Source organism: Larus michahellis, chromosome 1, assembly GCF_964199755.1.
Source record: "Larus michahellis chromosome 1, bLarMic1.1, whole genome shotgun sequence".
Taxonomy (NCBI): Eukaryota; Metazoa; Chordata; class Aves; order Charadriiformes; family Laridae; genus Larus; species Larus michahellis.
The window spans coordinates 119,666,268-119,688,626 of NC_133896.1; the positions used below are offsets into that span (position 1 = coordinate 119,666,268).

The following is a 22,359-nucleotide window of genomic DNA, read 5'->3' on the forward strand; positions in this document are numbered from 1 at the left end:
CTCTTTATCAGGGAGCGTAGCGATAAGATGAGGGGTAACAGTTTTAAACTGAAAGAGGGTAGATTTAGTTTGGATATCAGGAAGAAATCTTTCACTCTGGGGGTGGTGAGGCACTGGAACATGTTGCCCAGAGAAGTTGTGGTTGCCCCATCCCTGGAAGTGTTCAAGGCCAGGCTGGATGGGGCTTTGAGCAGCCTGGTCTAGTGGGAGGTGTCCCTGCCCATGGCAGGGGGTTTGGAACTAGATGGTCTTTAAGGTCCCTTCCAATTCTAACCATTCTATGATTCATGTTTTCCTGAAATAGGTAAGATAGCTTTGCTTGATTCATTGTACTATATGCAGTTCACTGCCTCCTTTTGTCAGGGGTTCTGAGCGGTGGTGGTCTTTCCTGGGAACCATCATCTGTGCGGTAAAGGGATAAGGAGTATTGTGGCAGTGGCTGATGTTGGCTCCTTCAGAGTCTGTCTTCCACTGTTGAATTCAGCGTACTGTCTTCCCGACATTTCTCTGAGTACCTGCAGTGATACATGTCTCAGAAAGAGTTAAGAGCCTTCATTGCCATGGATGGCAAAAACCAGTCATAAAACTTTGCAGGCTCCAGTCAAGTATTTTGCTTAGTACAAACCTAACTTGTTCAAATGGAAGCAAAATGTACTGATAAGAAGACTAAATACACGCAAGTTGCCATTACTCAGGTAATCCTGAGTAATATGTGTGCTACAGGACACACTGAAGAGGCCTTAGGAGGCTCACCTTGACATCTCTGCAAGTAGCTGAGGTCCAGCCAGTAGACAGTGGAGCTGCTCCTGTATGGACCTGCTTTAGGTTTGATAAGTTTTATTAACTTTGCCTCTGTGCCACACAAAATCAAACATACTGTTTCAAGACAAGAACTTCAAGACCTTAGAAATAATACTGTTGTGTTTAGGCCACACAGTATCTGAGCCTGTAACCCAGCAGAGGCTAAGTTGCTCTACCTCTGCAGCACAGATAGGCTGCAAGGTTAATTAAATCACTTGATATGTGTTGCTTAAGCAACCTCAAGAGGACATTTAGTTTTACTGTCCAATAATTCTTAAAATTCAGTTTTAACCTGTAACGCATCATGGCAGTGTAAAAAAGAGTGGTGATAGAAAACAAAACTACATAAAGCACCCCATGAATGAACTTCAAAAAAATCTGTACGCAGTTTTGCTAGAAGTATTTAGAGGCAGATGCCACTTGAGGCAGACGAGGGAACCTATTCAGACCTGACTATTGTGACCAAGGAGTGTAGGCATTTCCAAAAGAAAGTGCTGGGGTTTGGTATAGGGGGCATAACCCCGTTTTATCCCTCTGTTCTCCCTTCCAATGTATCTGCACCACACTGCAACTAGGAAAGAAGGAAATGTCTGTCCTGTTCTACAGCCAAGATGGCAGAAACTGTATTTTATAAAGCAACTTCTGTGATTTATTCTTAGCCATGGAGATCAGAGGGGGTACTCACTCCTAAGTCAATGCAGAAGGCTTTTCATAGTCATGAGCATGAAGTCACAGGCCTTATATCAATAGCTGAATGCATTCTAGTCAGAGACATTAATTTTAGGTCAGAGAGGAAAGATGGTTCAAGTGGTTAGACTGCTGATCAGTAACTGCAGGATGTGTTTCAGCTTTGTGTGTATGACTAATAACCTGCATGACCTCAGGCAAGTCTCTAGTGATTTATCAGCACTTAAAAGCTTTGTCATTTTTTTACCATACATTTTGCATTCTCAATGCCATCATCTGGATGTAGCTACCTCATTGTTGCAGGACTTAACATGAGTACGTTTTTTTCCAGATAGGAAATAGAATGGTTAAATGATAAAATGGCTTCCTGGAAATTTTGCAGTCTTCAGCTAGGAAGTCCATGGTTCTTTTCCTGTAGGATCTTATCACTTGCCTAGGTGGATTGCCAACCTGGGCTTAAATTATGATGCCCCAAACAGTATTGATTTGTATCAAAAAATGTTTCTGAACTCATTGGTATATATTGGTATTCTTCTCCTTCCTTGATTTTCACCAAGACAAATAACAGAAGAATCAAGGCAATAGTATGTAGGGTGCTAAAGAAACATGATTTTACTATTAAAAACGCTTATTAAGTTTATACTCGTTATAACCTTTCCATAACAAGAAAGGATGGATAATTATCTCCTCATAACTTCTGAAATCTGTTCTCTGATTTTTCAGGGATGGCCTCTCCAAAGCGCTCACTTTGTCAGAACCTTAGTAAATGTTAGCTTAGAAATTAAATGAGGGGTTATTATTGCCTGGCAATGTGGCATGTTAACCTTGTGAGCATTCATCCTACTAAGAAGGTGATATTCCCTTTCTGAGTCTTCAATAATTAAAATGCTGTTATTTTATTAGTCTCGCAAGTGGTTATATACAGGAAATGTAGCTTGCATAATGTTGGAACTACAGCAAAAGACAAAGTCAGCTCATGCAGGCCAACAGTAGCCATCACAGCATTGCATGGCACTTCTTGTTGAGTCAACTCTACTTGAGTAAGTTAAGCAACTTGGGGGTGAAAGACACAGCTCTTCTTATTCAGCAGTTCATCTGTCCAGTTCACTCCAGTTTAGGCTTCTTCCTAAGTGTTGTTTTTGCTTGGAGAAGTAAATTTACCCATGTTTGTTTCTACTCCTAATATTGTAGAGTCATAAAGTCAGTGTTGCTCAACGATTCCCAACTCCAGGTCCAGTATTTTAAACCAGGACAGTTGCCACAAAGGCAGTCCCATCTCCGGCTGCTTGCTTCACCTCTGCATTCTCCTTTCCCTTCTCTCAAATCTTCTGTTGCCAAACTTTTTTGCCCCCATGCGATAAACCAGCTTAGGGAACCGATCTGCATTAAGACTAACCAAAAAGAAAACCGGCCAGCTTTCAGGTTCCATGGCTGTGCAAAGCCTTGGGCTGGCACAAGGAGAGATGAAGGGAGACAGGGCCGCAGTCTCCCTGTGGCAGTGTTGCCTTATGCTATCTTCAGATATTTCAGGAACCGCCCTGTTGGTACAGTGCTTTTATTGAAGCTTATGCTAGCTACATTTTCTAAAGCCAGAATACCACCAAAACTAAAATATATATGTATGTTTGTGATTATGAATATATACAATATACATATCTGTCCATCTGTATTCAACTATCACTAAAACACCCCTTTCTGTTATAATCAGGAGTTATTTGGGACTCGCTGTCTAATCATGACTTTGACTTGGCCTTGATCTTTTTTTAGCTACTCTTCTACACCATTTATATTCTGCACAGACATTGCCACGCTAAAAGACCATCCAAAGGTCAGAGGGTTGGCTATTGGCAGTTGGCTGCCCTTTTGCCAGTCAAAATCTATTACTGTACACGTGGAAATCCCCAGCTTATCTGTAGGCACATGTTTTTCAAATTCTAGGATGGTAAAATTTTAACAATATCTTGGGAAGTTCATAAAAAGGACAGAATGTTAATTTCTATTTGCTTAATCAGCAGTGGAAACCTGACCAATTCGAAAACAAGGGATAGAAAAGTATCTGTTGAAGTTGTGAGTATAACGTCTGACTGTGTTTGTCCAACAACACTGACATCTGGCCAATGAAAAATGTGAGTGGCATGTTGAGGGAAGCCAGGACCATACCTGGTTTGCAGAGAATCATACTTACACCTGAAACAGAGAATTGTGAACCACATAGGGCTGAACATTCAGGGTGAACATAATTCTCTTAGTAATAGCAGCAGCAGTTACATCAGCTTTTCCCAGATTGTGCTTATCACACTTGTGACATAATGAGAAGGAGCACTCTAATCAACTAGAGTACTTCTAATCAACTGAGTACTTCTTAGGTCATTTTGTCCATAGCTCCTGCGTTAAATGCTACCCTCATCCTGGATTTATCTTGCTTGCTGGTACAGAGGATTGCAAGCTAGACAGGAAAGCAAGATTTCCTTACCATTTGTGTATTCTTACCTCAGTGTATGTGCTTTCTGCTATAGCTAATCCAGTTAGTTTGAGTCACTGGAAAGCACTTCTGGGGATTTTAGAGGAGTATTGCCTTTGCATGGGATCAGTAGATTAAATTGTTCGAAAATGCTGACATACTAAAATAATGATGACAGTTGCCATCTGAGTTAGGGACCCAGTATGTTTGATTCTGCCTACACAAGTGTCAAGAATTCAGAGGTTCCTCTAAACAAATAAGATTGGAAAGGATGATAGTCTCACAAAGGAATTGATGCTGTTTGTACTGATTTTGTTTTGCAGGTACAATCAAGGTATAAAATCATGCTGTGACACTGGTACAGTACACACCAAAATAGAATTCAGCAGCCTCTATTTCATGAGAGAAAGCAAAATTGTTGAGGTCTTCTGGTGTTGATGCCATAAGAAAGAAAGCATAATTGGGCAAAAATGACATCTTCTAGATAGTGAGTTCTGTTTTGTATTAGGAGGTCAAATCCAGGATCAGATAAGGACTAGAGAAGCATCTCTCTTCAGTTTTCAAAGTGGTCATATGGGAACCTTTTCCAGTGGAGTGCACAGGAGCCTGAAAATACCTGGAAATACAAGCCAACTGCTATTGAAAGTTCAGCTGTTCTTGTTGGGGTGGGAAGAATTTATCAGTACCTATGTGGATCATCAAACTGAGGAGTGGGAGGGAAATAGGAATTTTAGGCTGTAATTAGAAAAGATAGGAAATAGTGAAAGAGGGCTGAGGGCTTGGCATTGAATAGATGAAGACTTCTGCAGAAATAGCACCCAAATGAAGTCATAAAGAGTAAAATAAATACCAACTGTCTGCAGACTCTTGGAAACAAGCTACTACCACACCCGATTTGCATTTCTTTCAGCTCTGCAGACACTAAGCAGAAAAAAAAATGTAGCTAAAAGCTAGGATTCTGAGATCAAGACCACAGTTTATGTTGGTTGGCACCTGGACAACTGAGATCTGTGTTCTTCTTTCTTCACTGTGTCCTGCCTTCACTTGGATGCCCAATATGGAATTTTCTAAGGATACCCTAAATCAGTACTAGATCTTCAGGACAAAGACAGGAGTTTTTCCAATTTTTAATACTTTGTTTCTCTACCCAAATAATTTTGAAGACCTTGTCCAAGTAACTACAAATTTTGTTTCTCTTATTGTCCCCATTCTTATCTGGGGATTAATTTTAGGGTTCTTAATTGTGTGTCATCTGAATATATCTGTTAAGAAATCCATTAATTCTCCAGAACTCAGGTCAGTCTCCTGGCCCACCTGTCTCTGAATTGGGACCAGGGTCTGCAGAGCACTCTCCTTGCTACCAGCGTAGAATGTGACCCATCAGCATGACCTGTGGAACTTCTGTGTGTCCCATTATTTCCTGGCTATGCTGTCAGTCCTGTGTATCTGCCAGCAGCTTGGAAATTGGCCTGAATGTGTGCTTGGTTGTGAATCAAAAGAATTCCAGAGGCACCTTTGCAGTCCTCATTTCTGCACTGCATAACCTTCCTAGCTGTAACTAAGAATCATACTTACATACAAAGAATAAGCAGAGAACATTTTCTAATAAACAACTTCAAAACAGGTAATTGTGAATGTACCGGTGTTGTACTATGTATAACAAAGGAAATGCTAATGTCCTGGAGGTTTATTTAAGAAGAGACAATCACTCTAATGTACACCTAATCAGCAAACTAATGTTTGTACTGTGCTATGACGATATGTAAAGCTACAGAATACTGCATTACTTTGTTCACTCAGATTTACGTGTATTTACTAAGTATTTGATCTCCGGATACCTTGCATACTACACAATGAATGGGTGAAATGAGACTGAGAGAACTAGGCTGAGGGAAGCAAAAGGATAAAGGATGTTACGGGACATCGAAGTTCCAAGGTGAAGGTGGCAACACCACATCCCTGACTCAGCAGTATCAGTAGTTTTCCTTTTGGCTACCAGACAGATTTAATTCTGAACCCTGTATTGAGGTTAAGATTCTTGAAGCAGTAATTGAGCAGTAAAGAAATCTCTGCCTTTTTTGCTTTTGAAGGATAATTGTACCAACTGTTTTTCATCGCTAGTATTGCTTATCTTTCCAGCTCTGCAGGCTAGGTGTTCATTGCTTAGCAAAGAATAGATTTTATCTGTGATGCATTTGAGCTTCTTCATTTTTATTATTTTTATTTTTTTTAACATAGTACAGTGAAGTGAATGTCTAAATGTTTGTTACGCATCTTTATGGTCCAGGTTCTGAGTTCTGTTGACTAAAATACGGGCATCAGTAAGCCATGTATGTGATTCACAACACATTCTCTGCTAATTATTCTCTTGCATGAAAATGGTCCAACAGCATTGCACCAGTTATTTTGATCCATTAACAGATGTCCTTGCTGTCAGCCAGCTGGCGAAGAGACAGCAGAAGACATTAAACCAGTGCTTGAAGTGGGACAATGTGGCAGAAAGCCATACCACCACGCTCTTACTTTGAACATCAGCAAGTCACCCGTTTAGGAGGGAGTCATCTATGTTCCCAACACCTACGGAAACTGAGAGAGCAATTGTCTTGTTTGATCACTTACAAAGGCTTTGGATAAGCTGGCCCAGAGGACACCACCCTCACAGAAAGCAGCGGTGGAAGGCAGAGCATACAAGATTCCAAACCATGCTGCGATGTTTTTGCTTCATTTGAACTTAGTTTGATTTATTAATATAAGAAGAAGGGCTATGAAGATGATTAGGGGACTAGAACATCTCTCTTATGAAGAAAGGCTGAGGGACTTGGGTCTTTTCAGTCTGAAAAAAAGACGACTGAGGGGGGATCTTATGAATGTGTATAAATACTTAAAGGGTGGGTGCCAGGAGGATGGGCCCAGGCTCTTTTCAGTGGTGCTCAGTGACAGAACAAGAGGTAAGAGGCACAAACCTGAACATAGGAAGTTCCATCTAAACATGAGGAGGAACTTCTTTACTTTGAGGGTGGCAGAGCACTGGCACAGGCTGCCCAGAGAGGCTGTGGAGTCTCCATCTCTGCAGACATTCAAAACCCGCCTGGACACGTTCCTGTGCAACCTGCTCTAGGTGACCCTGCTCTGGCAGGGGGGTTGGACTAGATGATCTCCAGAGGTCCTTTCATTCTGTGATTCTCTGATTCTGTGTAATTGATCAATTAGACTTTGTACATGAATGCTTTGTACGTGAATTCAGAAAAATACAGTGGAGTAGGATTCAGAAAGATATCTTTGGGAAATATGGGGAAACCCAAAGGAGTCACTCAGCAGTGTATGATTAAATTTACGGTGCTTTTGAAAACACAAGTTTAACTCCCTTTGCTCTCCTCAGCAGTTTAATGCCTGCTTTTCAAGACTTCATAGTCCCTGAAATTTGAACTCTCACAGCTCATGGGGTACTTCTTTGTGCCTTCATACCTCCAATCCTCTACAATACAGCCTAACGGGCACTTTGTCTTTAATCTTGAATTTCTGTTACCGCTGTCACTTACAGGAGAACTACAGAAGAAGATGCTCTGTTCTGATGAAACTTCTAAAGGATTATGAATTTGAGAGCAAATAATTGATTTTACATACCAGAATCACAGTCCAAGCTGTAACAGTGAAATACAGAGTTTATGCTTTTAAGGGTAACATGTACAGTATTTTTACTGTAAAAAAAAATTCTTATGATTTACCCACTGATAATGTAGGTTACATTACTAGTAACAGTGTGGCTTATTCAGTTAATCTATGCTCAGACTTAGTAGTTATAATAAATTTTCCCAGGACCAACAATAGGGTGAAAATAAGGGAACTTTTAGAACAAGTGTGATTACAGTTTTTTTCCTGTTGTATGATATGGTTCCAAAAAGTTCCAAATGCCCCAGGAGCCCCCCTGCAGACTTCTCAGCAGCTCTAAAGAAAAGGTTATTTTCAGTTGTGCATTTATCTCTAGTTGCCTGTGTTAAAGGATTCCAGATATGTGCTTTCAATGTTTCTCCCTGAAATCTTGGAGAAAAGAATGAATCCACTGCGTAACATCTTACAGTCTCATAGGAGCTTACTGCTTTAACTTTTTTTGTCTATTTCTTGGTTTTAGGAGGCTTAAGTGAGGTTATGGTGAAATCTGTGAGTGGTAGTGTGAAGATGAATAGCAAAAACCTTGTAATGTTTGGATATTCTGAATTTTAAAAAAAGGGGTTTCATGAGCAAGTGAAATTGGAGGATGTTTTGTAATCATGGCAAATTATGGCTTGTAAAAAAAATTTAAGAGAAAAAATATTTGAAACAGTTTTCCTTACTTTTTTTGCATTTTTAAAATTCAAAAGCAGCCTGTCATGTCTATATGCCATGGTTTTTGTAACTTTTTGAAAGCAAAGCTTTAAAATTGAAATGTCATCAACTGATAAGCTGTGGTAATAGAAACTATCCAGTTCTAGTAAACAGCACGCTGTTACTGGATTTAACATTTCAAGAATTGAGGGCTTTATTAATAGCTAGTTTTGTTCATTTAAAACCACTGTCATTTTATTTATGGCTGTAAAATTGTAGAAAGTAAGTGAATGAAATGGGAGCAATTTTCATTTTAGGTATTTCAATAGTAATTTTCTAATTTTGCACTGTGTTTGAAGACTTGTAATGCTCAAGTGGCAGACAAGTTGATGATCTAAACTGTATCCTGGAATGTATAATTTTCCCAAAAATAATGTATGTGCTACCCCAGATATCTTACAGCTTCTCTGATGATGTCATTGACAGCTACTTCAGACTGCAGTCTTGTGTTTCATAACGTTTCATCTGAAATGGACAGTTAACCGACATTAAGATCTAACTGCTCATCTAAAGGAAAGGCATTCAAGGTATGGTGAAGGCTCTCACATAGGTAGAGATGTATATTGCAAGATGAGAATCTTAAACATTTTTATCAGGACCCTGTAATTCAGATAATTTAAAGATCAATATTCCCTGCTGCCTCCCTGTGAGGGTGGCATTCCTGTCACTCTCCCATGAGAATCGGGATTTAGAGAGCTCAAGCAGGAGCTACAGCATTCTGCATATAGTTCATGGTGTTAAAACAATTAGCTAGTATTGCCAACAGAGCTTTTTTAAAAAAAAAGTATTAGAAAAGATTCATTACAGGTTTAGTTTAGAGGTTTCATTTTGCTCTTGGATTATTGTGGATGAACACATGAAGAAAATCATAAAATCAAAACCAGGACGTCATTAGGGGCTTACATGGTATGGGGAATCAAGGTTGTTTTCTGAGAAAAATTGCTGTAGCAGAGGCAATTTCTTAAATTGATTAAGGAGTTTTACATTAACATGCCATACTATTGAACAGTCAGTATCAAAATAGTCAATAGGTTTCAAATGGTACCATATTATACTGTCCTGATCCAGTTCTCCTCCTATTGTCTTCAAAGGCTCTTTGACATGAGATGGATTAATTTCTCAAATGCGTCCTCTAAGGGGCAGCATTGAAGAGCGTGTCTCTGTAAACGGCTGCTTCTACTCATAATATGGAGTAGGTGTGAGTGACTAACAAATTAGTGCTTATTCTCTGTTGTCTGGAATTACGGGCTTTCAAAGGTAACCAGTGTGTTTGGGAGTCATTACTGCCAATCTCTCAAAAATCCTGTAGCAGACATGTTTCCGTTTAAGTGATAAAACCATTGGAATTCTCCCCTGTGGAGTACTGAAAATCATACAAAAAAGTAGGGTATTTTATTAATATTTTTTTAGTGAGAAACTGATGGCAGAGCCTATTTGCATTTCTTTCTTGTGAGAAATATCAATATTATGTCATTTCTAAAACAATATGTCATCTTGACTAATGCTAATTAGATAATGTCAAGTCTTTCCTGTCAGTATTGCACTTAAACAGTATTGTGTGGGTGACTTAATATGGGAATATTCCGGAGTATTAATATCACTGCTTAGTCCCGTACATTAGATCATGAGAACATCTGCTTCTTCTTTATTAAAGTCCTGTGATAAGAGGAAGAGTGTGGCATTAATAATGACAAAACAGTAGCGCTTGGTCCTTCACTTGCAGTCTGCCTCAGGGGCATGGGTAATCATTTAGGAAGAGCAAAGTTCAAGGGCTCTTTTCCCCCTCTGAAAAAGCAGCAGTTTACTGTCTTTACCCTACTTTGTCTTGTCAGTGTTCCAATAGAAAGTTGGTAGAGTCTTGTTTTCTGAGCAGGAGCTGTCCCTAGGTAAGGTGGCCTTTGAAATTGTCTTGTATAATTTATCTGCCAGAGCGAAGTCTTTTTTTTTTTTTTTTTCCCTAGTGTGCCTTTATAGTATCTTTGGGTTTATAAAAATATAATATCTTTCATTGGAACAAGCAATTTTGGCTGAATTTGGGTTCATGGAGGAAAGTGGCATGAGCATCCATCATTGAAGACCATATCAGAGATGGACAAGGGTGCCAAACCAACTGTAGGTTGGTTCCAAACCAACTGGAGGCAGGTCATAATTCTAACAATTTTTGACTTTTTAACCATGATGATTTATTGTTTAACGTAGTTCATTCTACAGAACAAGATAAATTAATGTACACACATCCTGTCATTGTGTGATAGTCATGTGCCTAATATATCTACTGCACTGCTGAACTGTCTGTTCTGCTTTTGGTGGTTATATTATCATACATTTTCTCTTCAGGGAGGGAGGAAAGATTAATATCTGGAGGAAGTGTGAGGACTTCCTGGTCTATTATAAGCTGCATTTACTAATGAATTTTTTTTGCTAATAAATATTGTATCATTTATTGTTTCTAAACTTCTATGTTTGCATCTGGCATTATTAACTAAGGCAGTTTCAGTGCTGAATCAGCAGTGAGGTTTCAAGTATGGGCAAAATACCAGCTGCTGCTGGAGATTTTGCCACATTCTTTTGGATGCTGATTTCTTCCTTAAAGCAGCAAAGCTTCATGACAGAGTGTGTTGACTTAGAAGTCTTGTGTGTATATCCATGAGAGCACGATGACCTCAGCCATCATGAACAAGTGAGGCTGTAATGTCTTGTAGTATCCTTTTCAGGTAAATTCTTAAGTAAGTTAAGCTAAGCATCCCCTTAAGGAACAGCAAGTCCAATTGAAATGGAGTGATTAGTCCACTTTCACATGGATATGAGAGAATTGTCTTTGTATCCTAGGATAGTTGGATGTGGTTCAGTAGCACAATTGGTAAGCAAGTTGATGCATTTGTGTTTAAGTGGTTGTGAGAAAGTGCTGGTGTTTCCAGTTAGCCTGTGCTAGCCAATTCTAGCTTTGAACATTCGGCTGCTGATCTCCCAGTGAATTACTGCACACTATCTATCCATATATGCCTTCATCATTCCCTGTTGAGATGACCGATCATCATTCTTCCCATAATTAGTTTCTAAAGGTTATTTCCATCTCTATGCTGATGTGAGTAAAGCGTGTAAGTTTGCACCTGTTGATTTCTGACAATAGTCTTTTCCAGTAATATTTCTAACTTCAACTTTCATCTTATTTCCCATGCAAGAGATACAGAAGGATCTTTGGCAGCATCATATCTCAAAGGCTTCAGTTTTCTTCCTCCCAGCGGAATTAGCTTCCCACAATTTCTGTCTAGAGTTTGCTGTGGAAGCAAAGGAGTTTTTCACCAGTCAGGTTTTCAAATGATTCAAGATGCAGTTATTTCTAGATGGTCTTAAGGCAGGTGTAAAAATTGTCAAGTCAGCTTCTGAAAATCCCCATTACCTTGACTGAGACAATTTTTTAATTTGCAACAGTCTTCTTTGTTAGATCTGTATGATCCTGTATAAGTGAATTCAGCTATTGCATATCAATTTGCCATTAATTATAAAGTTTCTTATGTTCTATTTTTTAAGTCAGTGCTCAGTGTATGTTTCATGCTGGTTTTAATGAGTTCATTTAATCTGATAGGGTTCATCCATTTGTGAGTGTAGAGCTTGGGTGAAAGTACATTATTTTACCTGTGCTAAAATACTACCAAGGCAAGAAGACTGGAGGTAGTATCTGAGAACAGTAAGGAAGTGCTCTGTTGGCTGCTCCAGTTATCAGGACTTGGGATGTTAGGTTGTGAGTGAGGTGCAACAAGACTAAATAATGTATATTTGATCTATACCTTTCCATTATCCGAAAGACAAGAAAGAAGTATTCTTCTCTGGTTCTGTATTTCTGGCTGGGAAAACTGTGATTTGATTGCCTCATATTGGATGTTCTGATCTCACCTAGGATAACTGCTGCTGTAGTGAAAACCACTTCTCTACCCAGTTCCATGCAGACTTGAAGTGGTTATCCTTATGGACTGCAAGAAGAGATCAGGCCAACAAAGAAATCTGATTTTTGTGGCTGGTGTGAGGACACTTATTCATTTACCATGGTAGACAAATGGAATATACCATCTATCTTTTAATATTTGGCAAATTCTGAGCCATGCAATCCAAGTGGTATTAGAAATTCTACAGGTAATGTGGAGTTAAAGGACGTGACTCACCAATGTTTATGCTTTCAAAATCAATTCTCTATAGCATGGCACAGCTTCACCCTGACCAGCCCCACTGTCAGTAAAGGATAGCAAAGTCCTCCCAGTGGGAGATTTTTAACAAATTTTGCTGCAGAAATAAGTTAATCAGAAATTGACAAAAATGGGATTCTGTTTGAACTCAGGGGAATCTATAAAATGAAGATTTTGCTCTGTGTGCAGTTTTAGGCAAAGCATTTTTATTTTTTTTTTAATTTCTTTTTGGAACATCTTCCATATGCTAGAATATTTAAAGTGCATTTTTAAATAGTGACTGGCAATCTGTGAAACACCATTTTAGCATGAATGAGGTCATATGCTACTAAAATACTACTTATACTAGGAAACTGAGATGAATTGAAACTAGCACAGCTAAAAAAGGGAAGGCAACAGGTGTTTTATTAGATAGCAGATATTGGCTTTTTTTACATCTGTAGAATAACTGATACTTCATCCTAAAAATTGTTACAAATTTGCATGTTTCTACTACCGAATATCAGTAAGTCCCACTGTTCCTAATTTAGAGTGTTTCTTTAAGGTGCTTTTGATGAATAAAACATGATATCCCCTTTTTAGCATATCACCAGTTTCATAATGTGACACAGGATTGAAAGAATTTTGCTTGGGTACCAGGCATCTGATGCCTAAGAGTATGCTGGAAAGGAAACAGGGCAGGCTGTGCTCCTGCAGAAAAAAAAATGGAGTTATCAGCATTCTGTAATTTTCAGAGAGATGACTGTAAGATGTATGTGCAGCCTGTTACAAAGAAGTATTTTTTGTGTTGCAATAAATAGGAGGATAATTTTCTTAGATGTGCAGATTTTAGTCACCTACTTAGTGAATAAGAGAAATGGGATTTCTCTCTACCCAAAATTTACAATGCCTTTGACTATTAATTTGAGCAAGTCATGGAAGTAAGGCATCCTGGACTTCAATCTCCCCATTGTTTAAAATTGAGATCTTCCCTAGTTTATTGATAAAAAGTAATTCAGAGAACCTTTTAAAAAGTACTGTTTAAATCCATATTGTTGAGGGGTTTCACACCATAGCCCCAATAATAAATAGATGATAAAATGGTTACAGCCAAATCATTCATCCTGATGCTTGAAATGTAATATTCTGTACACAGAATGATATAATATTCTCATATTTTAAAAATACACTGCCTTCCATAGTTTCAGGTGACTAATTATTGTGTAAAGCACGGAACTGATATTTAAATGCAAATCAGGGACCTTTTGGTTTATGCAGTTTTGGTATCTTAGCACATGATTCATAGCTTTCAGGAGCAGCACATCCCTTTGAAGCATATGAAGTGAAGTACAGGTGATTCCACTTCCTTTTGTAAAGTGTGTATAATAATACAGATTTAACTAGAAACGCTGACATTTAAAAAACACGTATATAATGGATACAAAATATAACATTTTGCCTTGGTCTTCACTGGCGAGGGCTCTAGCCATACTGCCCGGGTTGCAGAAGGCAAAGGCAGGGACTGGGAGAATAAGGAACAGCCCACTGTAGAATACCAGGTTCAAGACCATCTGAAGAACCTGAAGGTGCACAAGTCCATGGGACCTGATGAGATTCATCTGCAGGTCCTGAGGGAACAGATGGATGAAGTTGTGAAGCCACTATCCATCATATTTGGGAAGTCACGGCAGTCCGTGGAAGTTCCCTCTGACTGGAAAAGAGGAAACATAACCCCCATTTTCAAAAAGGGAAAAAGAGAAGACACAGGAAACTACAGGCCAGACAGTCTCACCTCTGTTCCTGGCAAGATTATGGGGTACATCCTCCTGGAAACTCTGCTAAGGCATATGAAAAATAAGGAGGGGATTGGTGACAGCCAACATGGCTTCAATAAGGGCAAATTTAGTGGCCTTGTATGACAGTGTTATAGTGTTGATGGAGAAGGGAAGAGGAACTGACATCATCTACCTGGACTTGTGCAAAGCATTTGACACTGTCCCACATGACACCTTTATGTCTAAATTGGAGAGGCATAGATTTGATGGATGGACCACTCGGTGGATAAGGAATTGGCTCGATGGCCACACTCAAAGTGTTCCGGTCGACGGCTTGATGTCCCAAGTGGCAACCAGTGATGAGTGGCTTTCCTCAGGAGTTGGTACTAGGACCAGTACTATTTAACATCTTTGTTGTTAATATAGATGGTGGGATCGAGTGCACCCTCAGCAAGTTTGGCAACACCACCAAGCTGTGTGTTGCGGTCAACATGCTGCGGGGAAGGGGTGCCATCCAGAGGCATACAGGGGAACCTGTACAGCTTAAGAAGTGGGCCTGCGCAAACCTCATGAAGTTCAACAAACCTCATGAAGTTCAACATGGCCAAGTGCAAGGTCCTTCACATGGGTCATGGCACTCCCAAGCTCAAATACAGACTGGGTGAAGAATGGATTGAGAACAGCCCTTGGGAAAAGGACTTGGGGGTGTTGGTTGATGAGTAGCTCAACATGAACTGGCAATGTGTGCTTGCAGCCCAGAAAGCCAACTGCATCCTGGGCTAGATCAAAAGAAGCATGGCCAGCAGATCAAGGGAGGTGATTCTAATGCTCTACTCCGCTCTGGTGAGACCCCACTTGGAGTACGGCGTCCAGCTCTGGAGCCCCCAACGTAAGAAGGACGTGGATCTCTTGGAACGGGTCCAGAGGAGGGCCACAAAGATGATCAAAGGGCTGGAGAACCTCTGCTATGAGGACAGGCTGAGAGAGTTGGGGTTGTTCAGCCTGGAGAAGAGAAGGCTCCAGGGAGACCTTATAGTGGCCTTCCAGTACCTAAAGGGGCATACAGGAGAGATGGGGAGGGACCCTTTATCAGGGAGTGTAGTGACAGGACGAGGGGTAGTGGTTTTAAACTGAAAGAGGGGAGATTTAGATTGTATATTAGGAAGAAATTCTTTCCTGTGAGGGTGGTGAGACACTGGAACATGTTGCCCAGAGAAGTTGTGTCTGCCCCATCCCTGGAGGTGTTCAAGGCCAGGCTGGATGGGGCTTTGAGCAGCCTGGTCTAGTGGGAGGTGTCCCTGCCCATGGCAGGTGGGTTGAAACTGGATGATCTTTACGGTCCCTTCCAACTCTAACTATTCTATGATTATATGATTAATGATAAAATGATTATGAACTCAATTTTTGAATGCACATACTATTTAAACTGAGTACAACTAAAGTGTCAGTCTGGAAATGTGGAGTGTCAGAGCCATCTGGAAACACCACCCCTGGGCTATTCAGCCATCATTTTTGTCCAAGACCCTTGCTGTCATGGCTATTGAAGATTTTCCATGTCTTAAGACTTTACATAGAGAGGCTTTTTTAGGCTTTACTGTAATGGCATGTAATGAAGGCACTCATACCGTCTAAATACCATCTGTCCATACAAAGCAGAAGAGGATCTTACGATCTGGGGGAAACCCTGGCTCCATGGAAGCTGAAGCAGAATATTTTTAGTGATTTCACTGGAGCGAGGTTTTTCTGTATCTTCAAGCAAGTACTTTCACAGTAATTGGGCCTGGAGCTGGAGATCAGTATCAACTGCTGATGGTATTGAGCCGTAGAATGTTATTTGCAATAGTGGTGGTGATCAGAGACAAATCTCTCCCCCCGGCTTCCAAAGGAGACATATGGGGAGGAGCCCTCAATCTTTTCAGAAACACATCAAGAGAAGATAAAATGGTCAGCACAGTCAGAGGCACACTCCCGCATTTCACTAACTCTTTGGGCCAGAGCCCATAGTCTGCTCTGAAATCACGCTGCAGTTAAAATGACGGCCTCTCCAGATACCTAATAGTGTAGCTGTCTGATACCCTCCTGGGTCATTGCTTGGGGAAAGGCAGTGTGGGTAAAATATCTTTGCAGTTTAGTCATTTAAAAGTATGAAAAAGGTTTTTTGAGGCCACAAGGGCAACTTCTGGCTTCCTGAGATTTGCGGTGATTAGATCAATCCTGGGCTAGGGCCAGGAAGTGAGAGGGTGAGGAAGGATGAAAATTTAACTTCAGACCTTCAGATCACTATTTGTCCTGCAACCTCTCTATATGTCAGCTGAGACAAGAGAATCTAGCAATGTTCCTATACAGGAGATCTGGTTTAGATAAACCTTTTCCATTTGGAATTTAAAAATATAAAATATACCTTCAAAATACATTTTGAAATATAAAAGGAGAGACGTCTTTTCAAGCATGGAACAATAGATATGAAGATATTCTGTATAATCACTCCATAATTGTTCTCCACTTTTTTCCATTTGTTCCAATGACTGATAGCAGTCAATCAAAGAAGTCATATAGGCAGTACATGTGCATGACACAGCTACAGGAAATAAGAGTTTAAGCTGAAGAAATTAATCTCTCTTGTGATACTTCAAGATTTAGCTATTAATTGCTTGCCTGTGGTTTCAAAACTGACAAAAGCTATCCGAAATCGCACTAGGGAATCCTCCAAGTTCAGTCAAATCTCTGATTTAGTCAGCTTGAGCTATCACTGCCATCACCAGCTCATCTATAAATACCTCTGCTTTCACAGCGTACGCATTCTGAAACTTGCCCGTTGCCTCCTCTGAAGTGCAGGGCTGTACCGTCTGCTATGAGACAAGCCCGACTTGACCAAAGCCAACATGAACCTAGCCTAACGCGCCAAGCCCATCCCTTGTTGTTAGCTTTGATAGTCGCTGCTATCATTTGATAGTTCGCCTGTAGCCAGTCCAAGTTGGCAGTGTCAGCCCAAGCTGATTGGAGCTGCAGACATTTTTGCTGACTGGAGTCATGCTATCTTTGCCAGTTTGCTGGAATAGACACAGACAGTGATTGGGTCATGCTGAAAACATTCCTGTCCTATGAAGCAAGTCTGTTTGTATTTTAGGTTTGCCAGGACTAATGAATTAAAAATCTTGGGCTCGCCACAGTTTGCTGCTTAATAATGCCTGTGACAGAAGGATTTTTTCCTCTCTGAAGCGTGACAGCATCATAATCCCTCGTCACTGGCAAGGAGAGGAAGGAAAAACAGAATTGTGGAGAAAAGCGGAAAAGGGTGATCTTCTGGGACAGCAAAGCCTATGGGAAGTGCAGGTAGCAGCATGTTGCCCTGACAGCTGTCTCAGCTTCTCAGACCTTGTCAGTTTGTTGCTATGCAGCAGGTGCAGCCTTTTCTTTTATTGAAGCTTTACTCCATAAAGGCAACGACAAGCCAAGGCAGTGGCTGGCCCTGGATTATACAAGTGCAGACACTCCGCTAAGTGAGGTAAGGCAACAGGTGTGAAAACTGAACTAAATTGATAGAGCTGTAACAGCACTTAATCTGAGTTCTGCTGCAGATTTTTTATGGAGAAACAGCAGCCAATTCTATAGGCAATTGTTGTGAAGAAGAGAGCTGCTCATTAAATCTCATTAAATTCCAGGTTGCCCACTCACCCTCATCTCTGTCTACAGAGATGTTGTTCTTCATGCATGGAGAAAGCAGGTGGGGAACTGGGGGCAGTCAGTCTGCGTGTTTCCTGTATCACCTGGTTAGCACACAGGCTGCTTCCATCCCTCTCTGTTCTCTTTGATTGCTTTTTGTGATGAAGAGCTTGAGGATTCTGCACAAAAAGGAGTGAAGAGATAAATGCAATATATAAAAGAAATAGATAGCAGGGTAATGGCTGTGTATAAGGATGAGATTTCTTTTTGTGGATTGGAATAAAATGAAAACGCTCTTCTGTGTTACAATAGAATTCACCATTGCTTACTGACGGGGTATTGATTTTTGCCCTCACATAGTAGGTGGTTAAAAGAGGTAATTTAAAGACATCGCAGACCACAGAGTATGTGGCTGGGATGAGACAACAGATTTGCTCCTAGCAATATTATGGCAACTTTAAAACCTCTAGCAGAATGCATCATTTTAGTTTCTTAGGCTATGATATGAAATGTTAAGTATACTCTTATGTGGAAGACCACTTGAGACAGTAAGCAGATGTCAGGGCAGTGTGTACCACCAACACAGAATGATGAACAGCCTTGTTTCAAGGATGTGCTTGTCACTTAAAATCTCTCTTTTTTTTTAATTTACCTTCTATTGGGAGGTATGGAAGGGAAATATGATAAATAATTTTGGATTAGTAGTTCCGTTGTTTTTTAAAAACAATGAAATGTCTCAGATGTTTCTTATAAAGTGAAGGTCTGGGGGGAAAAAAGATCAATAATGCTCAGAAGGTAAAAGTTACTTAGTCTGATGCAATGCACTTCAAAATAGACTGTTTCAGTCGACTCCATCCTTTCCTGATTCCAAAAACACACACCATGGTAATTTGGTAGACTTTTCTTTGTCTCTGCCCAATAGATATCACTTCAATTTTTGTGTGTCTTGATTATTAGTCATGGCGAATAAAGAACAATCCCCGATATCCTTCATGTATTAGTAGAAAGAGATACTCTCAGTTCAAAGTAATGAGTTTAGATTATTTGTTGTTATTTTAAGAAACGATTATGCACTTCAAATAACAATTTCTTGTGTAGCATTGCTATAGAGTAACCATATCACTCTGCTAGCCAAATATTAAGACAGATAAAGCAGATAAAAAAGAAATGCTGAAATTAATGGGCCAAATGCAAATTTGATACTCTTCCACTGTTTGCAAGTCAGTGATGCCAGGGAAGTGTTTGATTCACTTGTGCATCACCAAGGAAGATTATAATCCTGAAATATTGTTCTGTTCTATTGACTTTCTGAGGCTGCCAAATAATTAAGTGTAAATTAGAATGAGTTGTTGGGATTTCCATGCAATACGGTAGCTACTTTACTGAAAAACTGCAAGATTATTGGCTTAGGAAACTGGCTTTTGGAAACTAGCTAAATGCTGTATTCTCTACTGACATGTGGTACAACTGTTAGTAAATTCATTGTATTTTCCTGAAGAATTTGGTTTCTAATCGACTGAGAAGTTTTTATGGTAATTTAAAAGCTACTGTCATAATTGTCCACATAGTTGGTATGGATACAATGCACTCTGGATAGCATAGTCTTCAGTCCTAAAATAATTTCTTTATGGGCAGATCTTTTGCATGCATGAAGTCCCGCTGACTTCATATTCGTCACACATGGAGCTAATCAGAAGGTTAATATATGTGAATTTTAGCAGCTTTGTGTTAGATACACAAGGAGATTAAGTTTGCATTCAGCTATTTAATAGTTTAACCAAAACCGTTCATTCAAAATGTTAAATATACATAGTAGAGTTCTGAGTACAACTTTTGAGTGTTCAGAGATGCTTTAATTATACCATTACAGATCAGTAGTAGCTAATTCTTTTGTTGCTCAACAACTGTTTAGTGCACTGCTTGAAATGAACCAGCAGTTTTCTTAATGGACAGGGTTTCATCTCAGTAAAATCTCTTTTTGGGATTGGTGGTCTCAGAAGAAAGACCGAGGACTGAATAAGGTCCCGATCCAGGAGTCAAACCCATGCAGACAGACCCCTACACCTGCACAGAGTTCCACTGAAGAATCACCACCAAGGTTTGGAGACCCAGTAACTTTCTGACCATTAAATGTGTGACTATCAGGCAGGGTTTGACTGGGGGAGTATGGGTGGAAGGTAGGAGGATGGGTGCCTCCCCATTGACACCATGTGGAGTGGTGTGCACGTTTCCAATCACATGGCAGGCTTGGGGTCATGTTACTCTCAACTCCCCACCCCTTCTTCCTTCTTCACCTTCAGAACCCGGCAGCATTGCCACGAGTCAAGGCTTGCTGAAGGGGCAATGGCGGGGAGCAAGCAGGTGAGGAGAGGGGAAGCTTCCTTTGCCATCATTGTTTCTAATCTGTAAATAGCAAAAGAAAGGCAGTCTCTGCCCTGAATTTCACTTAAATCCTTTTTGAATGGAAAAGTGAGATGGCGCTCCCTTGACTTTGATTCTAAACCTTGCTTAGCTAGAATGAAATGCTTCTCATGTGAATGCATGAGAAGCATTAAAACTCATTTGTTGAATGGTGTCACATGCTCTCTAATAAATATATTATTTGTATTATTGCAGCTGGAACAAACAAGTAAAAACATTGACTCAAGTGCCCACATGATCACCACCGCCAGGGTACCTGCTGATAAGCCAGTACGAATTGCCTTCAGCCTGAATGACTCCCCAGGTACAGTTTAATTTATGGAGTAAACCACGATGGAGTAATTGCTTTTAAATTTTACATGTTCTTACCAGCGTTTACAATATCAAATGAAGTCCAGTATTATGGGTGGGTTTTTTCCTGAGTAGTAGCATGTGATCATTTTTCCTGTCCGATAACTTTTAATGTTTCCATTAACAATTTCATTAGACTAAAACCACTAGACCAACAGTTTAGATCTTAGCTTTCTTTTAGTGGTTTATGGAATATACTTAGGACTGTAATTAACTATCGCATTTACCTGCATATGCAGTATGTCTGATTTTAAGGAATTTTAAAATAAGAAAAGTAAAAGGACATTTTGTAGTGAGGATGAGGCTAGAGCAGGAAGAGACTTTCCCTTCAGCAGGAAGGTTGGAAAGTGCCGCACGTGCCCAGCTCGGTGAAAGGTTTCAGGAAACGGATGCCCCACATGGCATGTTCCCTGAGAAAGCAGCACAAATTTCATTGACGTTTATCCTGTCAGCTAGTGCTGATTGAGCATGAATTTCTCCAAACATAGCCTGTACATACATGGACCCTCTGTCCTGGAGAATAGATGGATATTATTAGTTTGCACCTTAAACATTATTAAGGTCTAGAGAGCTGTTGCCAAATGGTAAAAGTCAGAATGAAGTAAATCGGAAGCTGGGAGGCATCCCCAAAAAGTTGGCCGTGCTGTTGCTAAAGGTGAGTGCCTCGAGTCAGGGTTCAGATGTGTTTATGGCATGAAATATAAGAATCTCCGATAACGATAACTGAAACCCACTGCTGATGAGTGCTTTATGGGATGGTATGCATTGCAGGATAATTGTGAGGCCGCTTCCTGAGCTTTGTGTGAATAGAGTCTCAGCTTAAATACAATTTTCTCATTTTAAAAATATTTTAGAATATGCATTATCTTTCCTAGCTGATTGTTGTGTAATATTAATTTGCAGTAACAAGCCTTAAGTAGAATCTCATTCTCTAAGCAAGGGAATTTAAAAACAAACATCTTCATGTATTATTGCACATAACTTTCAGCTCATAAAGATGAGTGGCACAGAAAGATTGGGACAAGGAATATGAAGTAGCACACGTGGCTATCTATGTGCCCTTTTTCATAAAATAAAATAATCTGGTAGTTACATTTTTAATACAGAAAGTAAGAAGGAATCATTGTCATCTCTCAAGATATAGTAACATGTCAAATTTCTTATAGGAATTATGGCAAAGAGGTTTTTAGAGATGTAAAAGAAAGGGGAGTGCTCTTACAAATTATGGAAAAAAATTGCTTATGTGAGACACTGAAAACATGTCAGGGAAAGCTGAGACCATGGGAAAATCAAAGAGCGTAGAGTCGTTTGTGACAAGAGACGGCAGTAGGAAATGACAAGGTTGTGAATAGCTTGGAAGAAGGGGACATGAAAGGCAGGAAGCCTAGCTTCCTTAACATTGCATCATACTTTATTTTTTACTTTTCTATCCTGATAATAATTCCAACCTCTCTCTTAACATTTAGAGAAATAAATAAACTCAATTACAGAAAGGTAATCTTTTTCTGCTACATTTTGTTAAACTTTTCCACAATTTTGAGTCCTTTATTGTATATATAAAAGTGTTCCTGCACTATGCAATCCAGGATCTCTCTGAATACTGATAAAACTAAACAGCAACCAGCAAAGGGAGCCTCACACCCCCTTAGGGGCTACCAGGAGGTCTAAACCCACATAC

At 39.9% G+C, this 22,359-nt stretch overlaps 1 protein-coding gene across 6 annotated transcripts in view; it reads left to right on the forward strand.

Moving 5' to 3' along the window:
* MAP3K7CL (MAP3K7 C-terminal like) overlaps positions 1–22,359 on the forward strand; it is a 51,719-nt gene that overhangs the window by 896 nt on the left and 28,464 nt on the right. The window contains exons 2-4 of one of the 6 annotated variants that reach the window (XM_074600432.1): positions 17,374–17,751; positions 19,863–20,007; positions 20,526–20,634. In XM_074600432.1, coding sequence (XP_074456533.1) covers positions 20,565–20,634 — 70 coding nt within the window. In that variant the 5' untranslated portion in view covers positions 17,374–17,751; positions 19,863–20,007; positions 20,526–20,564. Of the gene's footprint in view, positions 1–17,373; positions 17,752–19,862; positions 20,008–20,213; positions 20,271–20,525; positions 20,635–21,210; positions 21,337–22,359 lie in introns of those variants that run through there. The other 5 variants (XM_074600442.1, XM_074600451.1, XM_074600423.1 and 2 more) reach the window with 5 other exon arrangements.